Genomic DNA, 15516 nt, shown 5'->3' on the forward strand with positions numbered 1-15516 from the left:
GAACAAGGCAGGGATGCCCTCTCTCACCACTTCTATTCAACATCATCCTTGAAACTCTAGCCAGAGCAATTAGACAGAAGAAATAAATTAAGGGGACTCAAACTATCATTATTTGCGGATGACATGATTCTTTATTTAGAAGATACAAAAAACTCCACCAGAAATTTCCTAGAACTAACAAATGAATTCAGCAAAGTAGCAGGATATAAAATCAACACCCATAAATCAAACGCATTCCTACACATCAGTGGTGAATCCACTGAAAGAGAAATTAGGAAAATTACTCCGTTCACAATAGCCTCAAAGAAAAAAAAATACTTGGGAATCAATCTAACAAAAGAGGTAGAAGACCTCTACAACGAAAACTACAGAACACTAAAGAAAGAAATCAAAGAAGACCTTAGAAGATGGAAAGATCTCCCATGCTCCTGGACAGGCAGAATTAATATTGTCAAAATGGCCATACTACCAAAAGCATTATACAGATTTAATGCAATCCCTATTAAAATCCCAATGACATTCCTCATATAACTAGAAAAAAAGCAATCATGAAATTCATTTGGAAAAATAAGAGACCCAGAATAGCCAAAGCAATCCTTAGCAAGAAGGGTAAAGCAGAAGGCATCACAATACCAGACCTTAAACTATACTACAAGGCTAGAGTCACAAAATCGGCACAGTATTGGCACCAAAACAGACACATAGACCAATTGTACAGAATAGAAGAAACAGAGACAAATCCACTTAAATACAGTTGTCTCATACTAGACCAAGGTGCCAAAGACACTCATTGGATGAAAGTTAGCCTCTTCAACAAATGGTGCTGGGAAAACTAGAAAACCATGTGCAACAAAATGAAATTAACTCTATCTCTCACCCTGCACAAAACTCAACTCAAAGTGGATCAAAGACTTAGGCCTAGAACAGAGACCCTGTGCCCAATAGAAGAAAAAGTAGGCCCGAATCTTCACCGTGTTGGCTTAGGATCTGACTTCTTTAACAAGACTCCTAAAGCACAAGAAGCAAAATCAAGAATCAATAAATGGGATGGATTCAAACTAAAAAGCTTCTTCTCAGCAAAGGAAACAATCAATAACATGATGAGAGAGCCTACAGATTGGGAAAAAATCTTTACCACATGCACCTCAGATAAAGTACTAATTTCAAGGATATATAAAGAACTCAAAAGACGTAATGCCAAAAAGCAAATAACACAGTTAATAAATGGGCTAAGGAACTAACAGACACTTCACAGAAGAAGAAATACAATTGATCAATAAATATATAAAAAAAGTTCAATATCTCTAGCAATTAGAGAAATGCAAATCAAAACTACACTGAGATTTCATCTCACTCTAGTCAGAATGGCAATTATTAAGAATACAAGCCATAGGGCTGGGGTTGTGGCTCAGTGGTAGAGCGCTCACCTAGCATGCATGAGGCACTGGGTTCGATCCTCAGCACCACATAAAATGTAAAATAAAGATATTGTGTCCACCTAAAACTAAAAAAAATAAATATTTTTTTTTAAAAATTAAAAAAAAAAATAATACAAGCAACAATAAATGTTAGTGAGCTTGTGGGCAAAAGGGCACACTCACACTTTGCTGGTGGGACTGCAAATTGGTGCAACCACTATGGAAAGCAGTATGGAGATTCCTCAGAAAACTTGGAATGGAACCACCCTTTGACCCAGCGATCCCACTCCTGAGTTTATACCCAATGGACTTAAAATCAGCATATTATAGTGACGCAGCCACATCAATGTTTATAGCAGCTCAACTCATAATAGCTGAAGTATGGAACCAACCTAGGTGCCCTTCAACAGATGAGTGAATAAAGAAAATGTGGTACATATGCACAATGAATTATTACTCAGCCTTAAAAAAAGAATGAAATCATGACATTTGTAGGTAAACGTATTGAACTGGAGAATATCATGCTAGGTGAAGTAAGCCAATCCCCCAAAACCAAGGCAGAATGTTTTCTCTGCTATGTGGATGCTAATTCACAATAAGGTGGGTTGGGGGGCTGGGGAAGAATAGTGATACTTTGGATTAGGCAGAAGGGAGTGAAGGGAGGGGAGGGGGTATGGGGTTGGGAGGATAGTAGAATGAATCAGACAGTATTAATACCCTTCTGTGCCTAAATGACTACATGGCTGATGTGATCCTACATCATGTACTACGAAAAGAAAGTTATATTCCACTTATGTATGATGTGTCAAAATGCATGTATAACTAATCAGAACAAATTTTTTAAAAAACTGTATCTCTAGCTTTTACAGAAGAAGAAAAATGTATTTCAGGCACTGAAAAAACATGAAGTGAGTTGGGCTCAATGGTGTACGCCTGTGATCCCAGCGGCTCGGGAGGCTGAGGCGGGAGGATAGCGAGTTCAAAGCTAGCCTCAGGAAAAGAGAGGCACTGAGCACTAAGTGAGACCCTGTCTCTAAATGAAATACAAAATAGGGCTGGGGTGTGGCTCAGTGGTTTAGAGCCCCTGGGTTCAATTCCTGGAACAACAACAACAAAAAGCCCAGGGAGTGAAAACTTCAAAACCTGTGAAGAGAGGAGAGGTCAATCATCTTGCGACCTTGGACAGGTAAGGATTTCTTAAGCAGAGCGTGGAGTGGACATGGGAAGTGAAAAGATGGATGCACCTGGTTACTCTCCACTGAAGTGCTGCTCTCCATCTGGGGACACCCACGGCCCGGCCTCCTCCGGACTCCCCCAGGATCTCCTGTGCTCTGCAAGCCGCTGCTCCGACCCTTGGTGGGTCCCTCCTGTCTCCCTGATTGCAAGCTGGGCACTGGGGGCTCGGGGCTCTCTGGGCTCCAGCTCTCCTGGCTCTGCTGACCCGCCCGCCTCTCCTCCGCCTCACCTTCCGTGGAGCTCCCCGGGCACAGCCCGCTCTGGACCTCTGCGGCCGACCTGCAGCTGCTCCCCAGGCCCCCACTCTCCCGTCCGGCTCCTGGCTTGCACCCAGGCCATCATGACCTCCCGCGGGCTCCGACTCTGGAACAGCTGTGACCCACCGCCTCACCGGCCTGTTACCCCACATGCCCCATCTCACTGGTGCCCTCCTTGTGCCTGGGTCCACTCCCCCCAGCCCGGGACTGGGCCTGAGCAGCCCTGACATTACTGGCTTCCCAGTTAGCGCTCAGCACCGTCCCATCCTCTGGTCACTCAGGTCTTCTCTGCCAGGAGCTCTGCTCCCAGCGTCCTCTGCCCAGGTGCCCAGTCCTCACTCCCGAGGCCGCCCGCCCAGATGGCCTTCCCTACTCCGCGTCTGCAAGTCACCACGGCCCACTACCCTCCGGCTGCCGCTCTGTGCTGTCTCCCTGGCATTGTCACCACTCGCGCACCCCACGTTTTACTTGGTTTGCTGACGTCTGGAGACCCCTCGAGGGCACTGACCCCACAGAGGCAGGGGTGGTCTGCTGGCACGCTGGCTGCAGGCAGCAGTCCTGACACCCACCGGCTGCGTCTGAAGTGTTCCCTCCACCTGCCACCCTCCCGGTCTCCTTGGGCCCAGCACCCTGCCTGGGGAACCGCCCTCACGTGGTTCAGACCCTGCTGCACCCTGGCTGCTGCGCCCCTCCTCAGCAGGCAGAACCCGTATTCCTAAGTCCCCTCCCCTGGGTGCCCTCCCCGCCTTTCCTGACACGAGCCCACCACCACCACCACTGTGGCGAGTTGGCCCCCAGCGGGTGACGCACACCACCCTGACACACCCCGCATTGTCAGCATGGACAGCTCTGTGCCCCAGAACCTGCAGGAGTGTCCGAGGACTCAGCCAGATGATGCGGAGCCCAAGGTTGGCAGGTCAGAGGACCTTGGTCAGAGGAGTTGGAGGGAGGAGGGCCGGGGGCTGGCAGAGGCAGTAGCAGGCAGAGGCAGGGAGGGCACCTCCCTTCTTCAGGGAGGACACAGGCTAGGGAGGTGGACTCATATCCGTGGACCTAGCTGGACAGGTGCAGAAGTGGTCTGCTGCCCGAGGGTGGCATTTCTTGGGCTTCCTAAGGGCATCTGCTTGGAAAGTCTCAGATCTGAAATGCTCAGACACCCCAACAGCTCCTCCCCTAATACGGTCACACGCGCAAGTGCTCTCACAGCACCACGGGCCGACCTGGACCGCCGGCAAGGAGAGAGCGACCCCGCATCTCTCGTCTTAGCAATGGCAAGTGGACCCGGTTCCCACACTTTGTTTGACACACTTTATGCAGATCCACGGAGACGCGCCAGTTCCCCATTCGGCCTGCTCAGGAAGATGCTCTCCTGTCCTGAAAGGTCAAAGGCACCCAGAGGTTTCAAAAGACCGGGACCTTCCCCCACAGAGCTCTGTGAGCCAAGAAAGCAGCCCCCAACAACCGTCATTTTGAAAGTGTGAGATGTTTTAATAATGTAGATAAACTAAGTGATGAATTCTGTAGTTAAAATGAGATTTAGTATGGTCGGAACTATCTTGGTGACTTAAGTCACCAATAGTGGCACGAAGGGCCTGGATTTGTCAGGGCCCAGTTACCTCTGAGCTGAGCTTTAGTCAGCACAGAGCCTCAGCCAAGAAGGGCGCTGGCAAAGTGATCCAGGCAGAGAGCGCACAGAGCCCTGGGGCTCTTGCTGACCCCAGCCCATTCCAGAAGCATCCTCCCCAGGTAGAACACACTTCCTGCTCCTTGTACGCACTGTCACCTGTGGGCTCCGGTGCTGCTGTCAGTGAGCTCCGTGAGGCAGGCGACATTCAAGACCTATCAGTTTATTTTTAGAAATGAGCATTTTAAAATAAATGCTTCATTTTGTTTGAGGGGGCTTTATTGCTAGGGATGATGAAGTCTTCTTGGTGGAAAATTAAAATCAAATTCTCTGTTAGGAGTGTCAGGTGTGTCAGCATGCCACTAATTTATACCAATAATTAGAGCAACATTGTATCCACGTAGATGAAAGGGAAAACCTCCACTAGTCAAATCCTTACTGGTGAACTTCTACTAGCTGGTCCCATAGAATCACAGCATGACTATGTTCCTTTTAGGTGTCCACATGTAACTAAGAGAGGGAAGCGACTGCCAGGTCAGGCCTGGCTCCCCTTTGGTCCTCCGAGGGACAGGACTGTTCTGAAACAGTGATTCCATACTGAGCAAAGATGGTCATAAGAAAATGCTTTCAGAGGTGGAATCTTTTTAAGCATTCACACTCTTGGTCTCTTTGGGGGCCTCTTCAGGGTGGTGCTCAGAGCCCGAGTGGGCTGGGGTGCTGTGATGATGGCCCCCAGCTCCCCGTGAATAATTTCAAGTCCTTACCCCGAACGCCGACAAACAAGACTCGAGTTCAGACGCCCAGACTCTGGAGGTGAAGGGAGATAGCTGTGCCCCCCGTTTCCCCCCAGGACCCCCAGCCCCAGGTCTGCTGGAAGCCTTCGATTGAGCCTGAGCAGAGCCAGGAGGAAGGAGGGGCCTCTGCTTGGTGGGAGGGGACTCACTTTATGTCTGAATCCTGTGGCTGGAGGGGGCTGGCACAGGAAGGTTTGGGGCTAAAGGGAAGTCCTAGGGTGTGAGGCCGGTGGCACTGTGACGTCTGGCTGCTCAGCCACCGGGCTGGGAGAGGGGCCACCCCATGGTGGACACTGTGCTCATGGGTGCTGGCTGAGCATCCACTCTGTGCCAGGCACTGTGCCAGAGTTTGGCACAGAAGGAGAAACAAAGTAGGGGGTGGGTGCTGCCCCTGGGTTCCAGCAATTAGCATGACCATCCACCAGGGACAGATGCTCCCTCCACAGCCCTCGAGATGGTGTCTGCTGGGAGGTGCTCTTGCCTTGGCAGGCCATGAAGGCCCAAGAGACCCAGGGCAGCAGGTGACCAGAGACTCCCAGCTGAAGAAGCCCAGCTGGGCCGCAGGGGAGGGAGCTGCGGGGAAGCCCTTCCGGGGTTCTGTGACGGGGAGCAGGGACCCAGACAGTGATGGCCTGTGTCCAGCCTGTGCACAGTAAGGAGGCTCCCCAGTGGGCGTGTGCCCAGCACAAGGAGCGGCAGCCCCAGGAGTGGCAGGGAGAGGGAGGTGAGCAGCAGCAGCCAGGGCAGGGAGAGCCGCCCCTCCCGGGATCTTGCGTGCCCTGGGTGACCACAGGTGGGGAAGGGGAATGGGAGCTGGGGCTGAGTTTAATTCGATTTTAAAAATGAAAGGGACATTGTTTGCACCCCGATGGAAACTGCGTGATTTACAGCTGGCACATAAATATGAAGCTCCCATGGGTCTTTGGTAAGATTTAAAATCAAAGCAAAATAAGTAAAACCTGCCGCGTTTTTAAACGGAGAGCGCGCAGGGAGGGGGCACGGCGCCACCCGCCTGGGGCTGGACGGGGCTCACCTGCTCGTCCGTCAGGATCTGCACATGCCGAGCGCAGATGGCCCTGAACTCTTCTCGGGAGACCGTGTTGGTCTTCATAGTGTCGAAGTTCTCCAGCTCCTGGGCGATGGTGTGGGGGTGGGAGGCCACTGCTTTGTGGAGCCGCTCTAGGATGTCCCTGTTGGCCATATCCCCAGGCGATGAGGGGGTCGGGATCTGGGGCATTTTCTCAGCCCACTCATCAGCAGTCTGCACAGAACAGAGGAGAGTGACCTGCTGAGCAGGTAGTCAGGACTTTTTGGCTCTGGGCCCAGTGCCCAGGCGAGTCCCAGGGAAGCCCAGCTCGAGAGGGGAGAGGCCAGGACACCAGCACCCCACCGCGGCAGGTCTACGTCCGTGTCCAGGGGCAGGTCTGTCCTAGCTGGGAGGGGGCTTGGGCTGCCCTGCCACAGGGTACCGGGCGGGGCAAGCATGACCATCCACCAGGGACAGGCGTTCCCTCCACAGCCCTCGAGATGGTGTCTGCTGGGAGGTTGCCCCACGTCCAGGGGCCAGTCCTGCCCTGCTGGTCCCCCGCTCTGTCTTTTGGGTCATGTAACAGGCACATGGTGTGTGCTGACCGCGTGGCCAGGGAAGCAAGAGGATTGTCATCTGCACTTTGGTTTCAGGACGTGGGTTCGGCTGGTCGGCTCCAGCAGCTGGACTCGGGAAGCCCTTCTGGCCCTTCATGGCTGCTGTGGTAGCACAGCTGCTGGCCAATGTGCCCTGAAGCAGGAGGCTTGTCATGACCCCAGAGATTTATTTCTGGTGAGTGTGGAGGAATCTGCTGGAGCAGTGGGGCCAGGCTCGTGGCCTGGGGAGGGCTCTGGTGGCAGGGGCGCTGTCCACAGGGCCTGGGGGTGTCCTGGAGTGAGGAGGAACTGGACCCCAGGCAGGAGTGCAGCAGAAGCCTGTTTAGGCTCATGTGCTGGTGAGCAGGGGGCTGAGGGGACTGCACCATCTTCACATCTGCTGCTGGTCACTGTGTGGACATGCAGGGGACAGATGGCAGGAAGAATAAGCAGGGGAAGCCGCTTGGTGAGTGTCAGCAGAGGGACCATGACAGTGGCAAGGGCCTCTCAGTTTACCCTAAGGCCAGTCAGGAGGGAGTGCTGAGGACACTGGGCTTGGGAGACTTGTGGGCAGCTGAGTCCTCAGCCTTCTGCAAGAGGCCAGGAGCCAGGGAGGCAGCCCCTACATCATCCACCTGCTAAGTCAGAAAAGGTTCTAAAGCCAGGCCTCTGGCGGTGCCCACAGGCCAACGGGGGGAGGGCTGGAGGGGTCCTGCCTCTGAGAGCCCAGGGCTGGCGGTGTGGGGAAGCTGCCCCTGGACCCAAGCATCTTCTGAGCTACCCTGGGCGTCCCTATCCTGCTCCTTGTGTCAGTGACAGCCGTTTCCATGTCCCACACTTGGTGACATTGCAGCAAGCCCAGGAGGCTGCTGGGAATGCCCTCAGAACCACCATCACAGGCTCCCACTTAAGCCAAAGCCCACCATGTCCTCGGCCACCCACAGAGTGACAGAAGCTTTTCAGTATGTCCATCAGAGCCATCTGGAAGTCAATGATGCTTTTCTTCTCTCATTTCGGAAAAGTGATACCACTGATGCATTTTAAGCATTTTTAGAATTCCAAGTTGAAAACGAACTTCTCAGAGCTAACCAGGCATTTCCTTGGAAGGAAATTTCTTGGAAGGCTGGCTTCCAAGGGACGTCGGCACCCAGAGAGCCGAGGACGGACGCAGAGTCTGGTCTCACACCCTCATACAGCGGGGGTCTGAGGAGGGCCCAGAAAAGCACACTGGGAAGAAGAGGTGCTGGCCCAGGGAGGGCACAGCTCTGGAGCTGGGTCCACACTCCTCCCCCGGTCGGGCCCTGTGGCCCTGCACGAAGCCACATGCCCACCTTTTGCCTCAGTTTCCTCATCTATCCAGGAGGACAGAGATTCACTTGAGACAATGTATGTGGATGTTCTTCCAAAGTATTAAAGCACAACTGAAATACCATTAAGGTAAAGCAAACTGAAAATACCATTATTCTAACAACAGATTCGGGAGGATTCTAACAAAGTATTGTGTGCAACCTTAGGTTAATATGCTTTAAACTCCAGAGGAAACGGAATAGATTTCTAGCAAAATATAGATTACTAAATTTAACTGAGGTATTAGAAAAGCCTGAATAGACCGGGAACCACAAAGAAATGGAAAAAGCTGTAAAAGAGCTCCCATCTATCATTAAGAAGGTGTCAAGCCCAGACAGTTCTAAAGGCGAGCGTGTGGAACCTTCAGGGAATAGATGATTTTTACATTAGTCAAATTATTCCAGCACACAGAAAGGGCTATGTAGGGTTTAAATCATTGCATATTATCCTAATACCAAAATGAGATAATGAAAATTATAAGCGAATCTATTTTATAGCTATGGACGTAAGAATTCAAAAACAAAATGTTAGGAATATTCAACACCACATTTAATAAAGATTCTCCAGCTGGGCATGGTGGGGCACACCTGTACCCCAGTGACTCGGGAGGCTGAGGCAAGAGGATCACAAGTTGAGGCCGGCTTGGGCAACTTAGTGAGAACCTGTCTCAAACATAAAAGAGGGCTGGGGATGCAGCTTGGTGATGATGCACCCCGGGGTTCAATCTCACCAAGGCCAGCTGGGGTTCATTCTAAGAACGCATCAAGAGTCAGCAAATCTCTCAGTTCCTCACATCAGGGAAGCCACATGTTGAGGGATGGCACAAAGGCACCCAACAGCACTCGGCAGCCATTCCTGGTAAAGATGGCAGAGGACAGCAGGGGATGGGCTGACGTCAGCCTGGTGGGCTTGGGCACTTCTACACCACATTTGTAGAAGATCCACTGCTGAAATGATCCAGGAAAACAAAGTAGCAAATGCTGAAAACGATATTTATCCTCATTTTTGAGGAGGTGATTTTACAACTAGAAAATATCAATAAGACAATTTAGGAAAGTGGTCAGTTTCAAGCTAGGAATACAAGAAAGCAATACCATTTTTTAAAAATAGTAACTATGAGAGAAGTTGAATTGTGAAAAAAAAATCTACAATCACATTAATGACAAAGCTGCTGAATACCCAGGATGAAAGGCCCGGACCTAAAGAGTCCTGTACACACACTGTGAAGGTACTAAAACGAGAGGGGAATAAATGGAGAGACGTGTCGTGTTCCGGATAGAAAGACTCAATTCCAAAAGAGAAAACCTGTTGCAAGTTGTAAATAAGCTTAATAAAATTATTGATATTAATGTTGACGTTGAAAAATATGCGGAAGTTGCCATGACATTTTTACAAAGGTCAGCAACAAAGTTTTGAACCCATAAGAGGTTAAAACTTGCCATAAACTTGGTGAAATGAGAGCACCAGAGCCAGGCTGGGATGTAGCAAGGGTGTCAAGAGCAGCCGCCCCAAGGCGGAGGCCGACATGGGAGCAGCAAGTGTCCCCGAGGCAAGGCCGTGACATCAGAAGGCCCATTTGTCATAGCATCCTAGGAATTCGAGAGCAGTGTGGCCAGGGCTAGGGTGGCCCGCCTAAGCAAGGCAGAGCGTCCAGAGTCAGTTCTCTATTCTCCCCAGAGCCACCAGTTTCAAACATGGTCCTCCCAAGGTCCCCAACTAAGCAAAGCAAACTGCCTTCCAGGTGCTTGGGCCTGGGATCAGCTGTGACATCACTTTCTCACTCACACCCACACCATCCACAGGTCCTGGGGCCCTGAAGTCACGTTCCATCCCCACCTCCTGGTCAGGGCCACCATCAACCCTGGCTGCAGCAGCTGCCCCTTCTACTCTGCCCCCTTCCTCTAAAGGGACAGATCAATTCAAGTGGCTTCAGGAATCATCAGAGTAACTCTGCCCTGCCCTCTGCGCCTCTGGCCCACTCTGCTCAGGGTCCCCCCTCGGTGCCTGCACTTCTTGTGGGCACTGGTGGCATTTCTGAGTGCTGCTCCCCTGACCCTACTTGTCACTCCCCTTCCCCCGCTCATCACACCTGGTGACCTGTGATCCACCATCTCCGTCATCTTTCTGACTTAAGAGAAAACAAGTTTGTGAAAGCAAGGGCTCTGGTCGTTCAATGGCAGCTGAGTCCCCGGGGCTTGGGCAGAGGCTGGCACGGTGGGGTCTCGGGGCTTGAGAGGGAATGAATAAGGAAAGAGGCCGCGGCCGACAGGCACACAGTGAGGGGAAGGACGTGGCCGGCTCTGCCAGGGCAGTGGCCCAGGCCTGTTACCAAGCTCTGATCTTGTTAGGATTAAAAAGAGAAAGAAGAAATTAAAACAAGAGTCTACTTCTTTCTAACAAAGCGTCAGACTGTCCTCGGAGCAGCTCAGTGTTGGCAGGAGGAAGGGCTCCTGCCGCCATCGGCCTTCCCTCCCTTCAGCCCACGCCCTGCCCCTTCCCTCAGGGTCCTCCGCAGTAAACAGAAGCCCAGGGTTGCGATCCTTACAGGGTTATTTTAAAAATTCATAAAACCCAAGCAATTGGCAATGACCTGGGGGTCTTCCACTAGACAGTGGGCACATTCTCCTAGACGGGCCCCAGGCTGAGGATCATGTCACAAGTCACCGAGTGACTGATCCAAGCAAATGCACAAGTGAGCCCGAGGGTTGTGAGCCCTGGAGGCCTGTGGTGGGGACCGGTGGGTCCAGGAGCGACAGCCAATGGGCCTCACGCAGTCCTGGACATTGGTCCCAAGCCCCTGCACTCACCTGTGTGGCCTCATCCAGAACGCACAGGCAGAGCGAGTCCCAGAGCCCCCAGGGTGGGCAACAGCCCTGCCTAAGACACACTCCTCACAGGATGAGCACACTGTCACCATCTGGCTGTCAAAGTCACCATCCCCTGACATCCAGGGCATTCCTGCTTCATCCTGGGGACCCAGGTAGGAAAGAATCCTTCAAGCCTCTTCCAGGTGGAGCTGAGGGCCCCTGGGTGAAGAGAGGTGGGCAGTTCCCCAGGGGAGTGGGGACGAGGACCACCACACATGCTCTGAGGAGGGGACACGGCCCTTTTGTGACTGGGAGGTGTAGCCAGAGTTCAGGCCACCGTGACATGAAGGCCTCCCTGCCCTGCCCCGGCCAGGAAGAGGGGGGAGAGGTGAAGGGACCTCCACAGGCCTGTCAGGGGAGAAGTAGAAGTGGCAGCTGTTGAGGGGCGCGAGAAGCCCCAGGACTGCATCTGCAGGGCACCTGGGGGTGGCCACTGGTCAGATGTGCGTCTCCTGCCACAAAAGCAGATCCTGCAGGTTCACGTCGGCAACTTGACAAAAAAGTCGCAAAGAAAGCTCACTGAAAACCCCACCGTGGCCCGCACTGTCATCACCTCTGAGCTCAGGGTGCGAACCTCTGCCCCACAGGTCCCCAGGCCCGTGGGCCTAGCCGCAGCACCCCAGCCCCACACTGCTGGCAGCTGGAAGTTTGCTGGGGACTTTTTTGGCTGTGGCTCTCAACACCACACTGTCCCAGGAACCCGCTGGCCTGGAGGCATAGCTCCGGGGGCTTCAGCCCAGGGCGTTTTGCTCAGAACCTGTGCGGCCCCTGCACTCCCATCCCACCGCCCTGGAGAAAGCAGCTCAGCCGCCACCAGCCTCGCTCCAGTGAGGAGGTGCCAGGGAGAAGCAGATGGCTCCTGGTCTGGCACTTTTGTGTTCCTGGCACTGCGCATGCGATCATTACATCTGAATGGGGAAATAAGGCTCTTTCTGTAACCAGAAGAAATGTCCCTTCTAATCAGAAAAGACATCACCATCTTCGGATGCAAACGACACCTTCGAAGGTTACCGAGCTCCGCAGGAAAGAACCCCCTCAGAACAGGATCACAGGCGCAGGAGGGGGACTGGGGAAGGAAGAGGTGTCAGGTCCCAGGATCACTGGGAAGAGGACCCCTGTCCCCGCACCTCAGGCTCCCGGCAGCCTCCATCTGACACAGAGAAGCACTTTGGTGACTTTAAAAATGTGAAACAAAAAAATGTTTCGCACCCCAGGCCTGACCTGATTAGAATGACAGCCACGCTGTGGAAGGAGCTCCCTCACAGCGCCCATGGCACCTCGTTGTAGCAAACAAGGGCCGTTCTGGAGGTGGCAGAAAGTACAGGCCACCACTGCGGAAAGGACAGTCTCCACCCTCTGTGAGTACCCCATAGTGCTGGCAAAACAGGAGAAGGAGCAAGTCTGCGATGACGATGACGACTGAGCCCAGGGACAGCCCCCCCCCGCCCCCGCCCCCGCCCTCGAGGCGTGTGTCCTGTGGGGAGCACATCCCAGTCCCCAGCCAGCCACGCCAGCCTATGGTGCTGAGGGCTGAGGCTGCCTGCCAAGGCCCAGGTGTCAGAGGGGCGACAGAGGCCTGTGTAGGGTCAGAACCCATCTGGGCCCCTCGCCTGCACCAGCCCACTGCTGCCCCTTCTCCCCAGCCTGACGCCTCTCTGTCCCCCACTGACCCTGACCAGGCCCCTCCTGGCCAGCTCCGTTGTCTGCTCACACCTGGGCAGAGCCCTCTGAGCGTCACCTGGGCTTCACCCTGTGAGGAGTGAGGGGGCGGCAGGCTGGGCTCTGGAGAGAGCAGCCCCAGTCCTGCAGCAGCATGGCCACATGTGGCCTCCTCAGATGTGATGAGTTCAGCCAAGGGCCAGTCTGGTCCAGAGGAGGGTGCTAGGCCTGGAGGGCGGGACAGCCCCCCATTCACCCAGGGCTCGCCCCAGCTCTTTCTTGTGACCTCGGGGGGAAAAATACCCTTTCCTCCTAAAGTGGGTATAAAAAGGAGCCTCTCCAAGGGAGGCCCAAGGCCCAGCAGCAGGGGCCTGAGCAGTGGGAGACCCACGGCTGCTGCAGCTGGGGCTGTGGCAGAGTGTTTTCCTGAGTCAGGAGGTCAGGCAGACTGGGGTTGAGCCCTGGCACCTGGCTGACACCATGTCCACCCTGGATTACTGCCTGGGGGCAAATCACCCAGCCCCGGTGTTGTAGGCGTGTCTCCAGGAGAAACCAGGCCTGAGACTTGGTCATGCTGCGGGAGCAAGAGCTGGGTCCATGTGGCATTCCATGGAGCAGCATCCTTGGACTGGCTGCTGTGGGCCTGGACAGCAGGGTGTCAGGGCTGAGCAGTGGGCTCAGACTCGAGTCAGGGCCCTGCTCTGCCATCTCCTAGCTTGCTGAGTCAGCCCGTCTCTTCTCTGCCTAGTGCTCTGTCTGTAAGATGGAGACCTCTGGAGAGGATGGCAGGAGGGGGTCAGTGCAGAAACAGGGATGTGCAGGCCACGTCCACCCCAGGAGGGCGCTGTGCTCCCGGTGTCTGTGATGAAGATGGATGGATGGGGCTCTGCCGCAGGGCACTTGTAGGGGTGGGAAAGCTCTGGGGTGCTCGCCTACACCACCCAAACCTCGGGCAGGAGCCAGCAGGTCAGCCAAGGACAAGAACCAGCGGGCGGCCTGGGCGAGCCCCGCGGGGCTGGCTGAGCCCAGGCAGGCTGCACTGGCAGCCCCTGGACTCTGTTTAACAGCTCCGTGAACGGGGTGGGCAGCTCTGGACAGGACGCTCCTAGTGGAGAAGCTAGGTCCAGCCTCACTCTTGGTTGACTGGTAAAGTCACACCCAACTGCGCCCTAAAACCTCTGGACGACGGGGGCTGGGAGGTTAAATTGTCAAATCATGCAGCAGAGCAGGAGGTGGTGGTGTGCTGTAGGCCTGTGTCCTTGGTCCCATTTCTTCAGCTCTCCCTGTGTCCACGTGTGACATCGTGGCTTCTCCCACTCCAGAGAAAGAAGACTTCCTGACCCCTTGGCCTTGGATTCAGCCACGGCCTTGCTTTGGTCAATGCATGTTAGGGAGACGGGTTCCTCAGCTCAGAGTGGGGCCACTGAAGGCCTGAAAATGAAGACAGGCTCAGCTGCAAATGCACCTGATGACCTTGGCCTCGGGAGCACCCTCGCTTAGCCGCCACACACCATGAACTCAGTGGTCTCCTCTCGTGGTCGCAGGGCTGACAGGGCCTGTGGTCACTGCCACTGCCCAGCATGGAGAGAGAGGATCAGGCCACATGCTGCCAGCCTGGGGAAGATCAAATTCAAATTCCAAAATACAACTTCTACTGAATGTTGCTCTTGCGCCACTTGTAAAGTTGAGAATCTTAAGTTGGGGACTGTCTATATAATGTGATCAAAGAGTTAAACAGCTCGAGCATAACTGGGAAAGGCTTGTGTGGATGCCACCACCCTGAGAATATGACCTGGCAATCGAGCTGGTCTGAGGAGGACGAGAAAGGCATGGAGCAGAGATGCCCCAGCCCTGCCCCCAGATCTGGGCCCAGGCCAGCTCAGCCACCCACAGAGGTGGAGGCCAAGCCCAGGTAGACACTTTGTGCCCTCCGTTAGCAGTTGCTGGTTCCTTGGCAATAGGTCCTGGTATGGTTCTGAATTTCTGATTACAAGCAATGAAAGGGGGTGAGCTTAGAATATGGGAAAAAGTAGCCATATAGCACATAGCACAGAGCGCGTTTAGACCTCAGTGTTCCTTGACCATGAGCCCGCTCTAAGGGCGTTTTGTGGTACCTTTGTGGGTTTCTAAGACAGCCGTTGCCTGAGTCCCAAGTTAGTACGAAGTGGCTTTTCGAGGTCAATGCCAGCTGCCAGATTAGAGACACGTATCTGTATGCGAATATAATTATATGGAGGTGATTAGTAGCTCACTGGCTGCATGCTTCATATAGTAAGTTTTGTTCTGAATACTTAGGAAGACAATTATATAGTTTCTTTCCATGATATCTTATAGGAGGAAAACAATCCTGAAACTTCATACATAACAGGAACACAGCAGGTAGCAAAAAATACTAATTAGAAATATTCAGTAAAGAATTCCTGCTCTCCTCTTAAAGAATGGTATAATTACTTCTAAGAATTGAAAAATTGCTTCATTTGATCAAATATTTTGATTAGAAAAGAAATTAATTGTACTGTATCTTCATTTGTATTTACAGTGAATAAACCGAATGCTAAAAATAACATCAGCAAAACTCCCTGTCAAAGGAAAAAAAAAAAAAAGATAAAACATTTAAAAATCCAGATGGAAATCCAGGGGGAGCCTGGGTGGGAGCTGACTGCTTGGCCTGGATCTGAGATCCGGAGGTGG

The 15516-nt window shown here is 53.1% G+C and overlaps 1 protein-coding gene across 1 annotated transcript in view; it reads right to left on the minus strand.

The window, feature by feature from the left end:
- The window catches only part of Efcab6 (EF-hand calcium binding domain 6), a 192422-nt gene that overhangs the window by 14499 nt on the left and 162407 nt on the right, over nucleotides 1–15516 (minus strand). Inside the window, 1 exon segment of the mRNA XM_046429560.2 lies at nucleotides 6363–6590. Within this exon segment, the coding sequence (XP_046285516.1) occupies nucleotides 6363–6590 (228 nt within the window).

This window comes from Marmota monax, unplaced genomic scaffold (genome assembly GCF_021218885.2).
Source record: "Marmota monax isolate L192 unplaced genomic scaffold, Marmota_monax_Labrador192_F-V1.1 WCK01_AAM20220418_F8-fsc00051, whole genome shotgun sequence".
NCBI lineage: Eukaryota > Metazoa > Chordata > Mammalia > Rodentia > Sciuridae > Marmota > Marmota monax.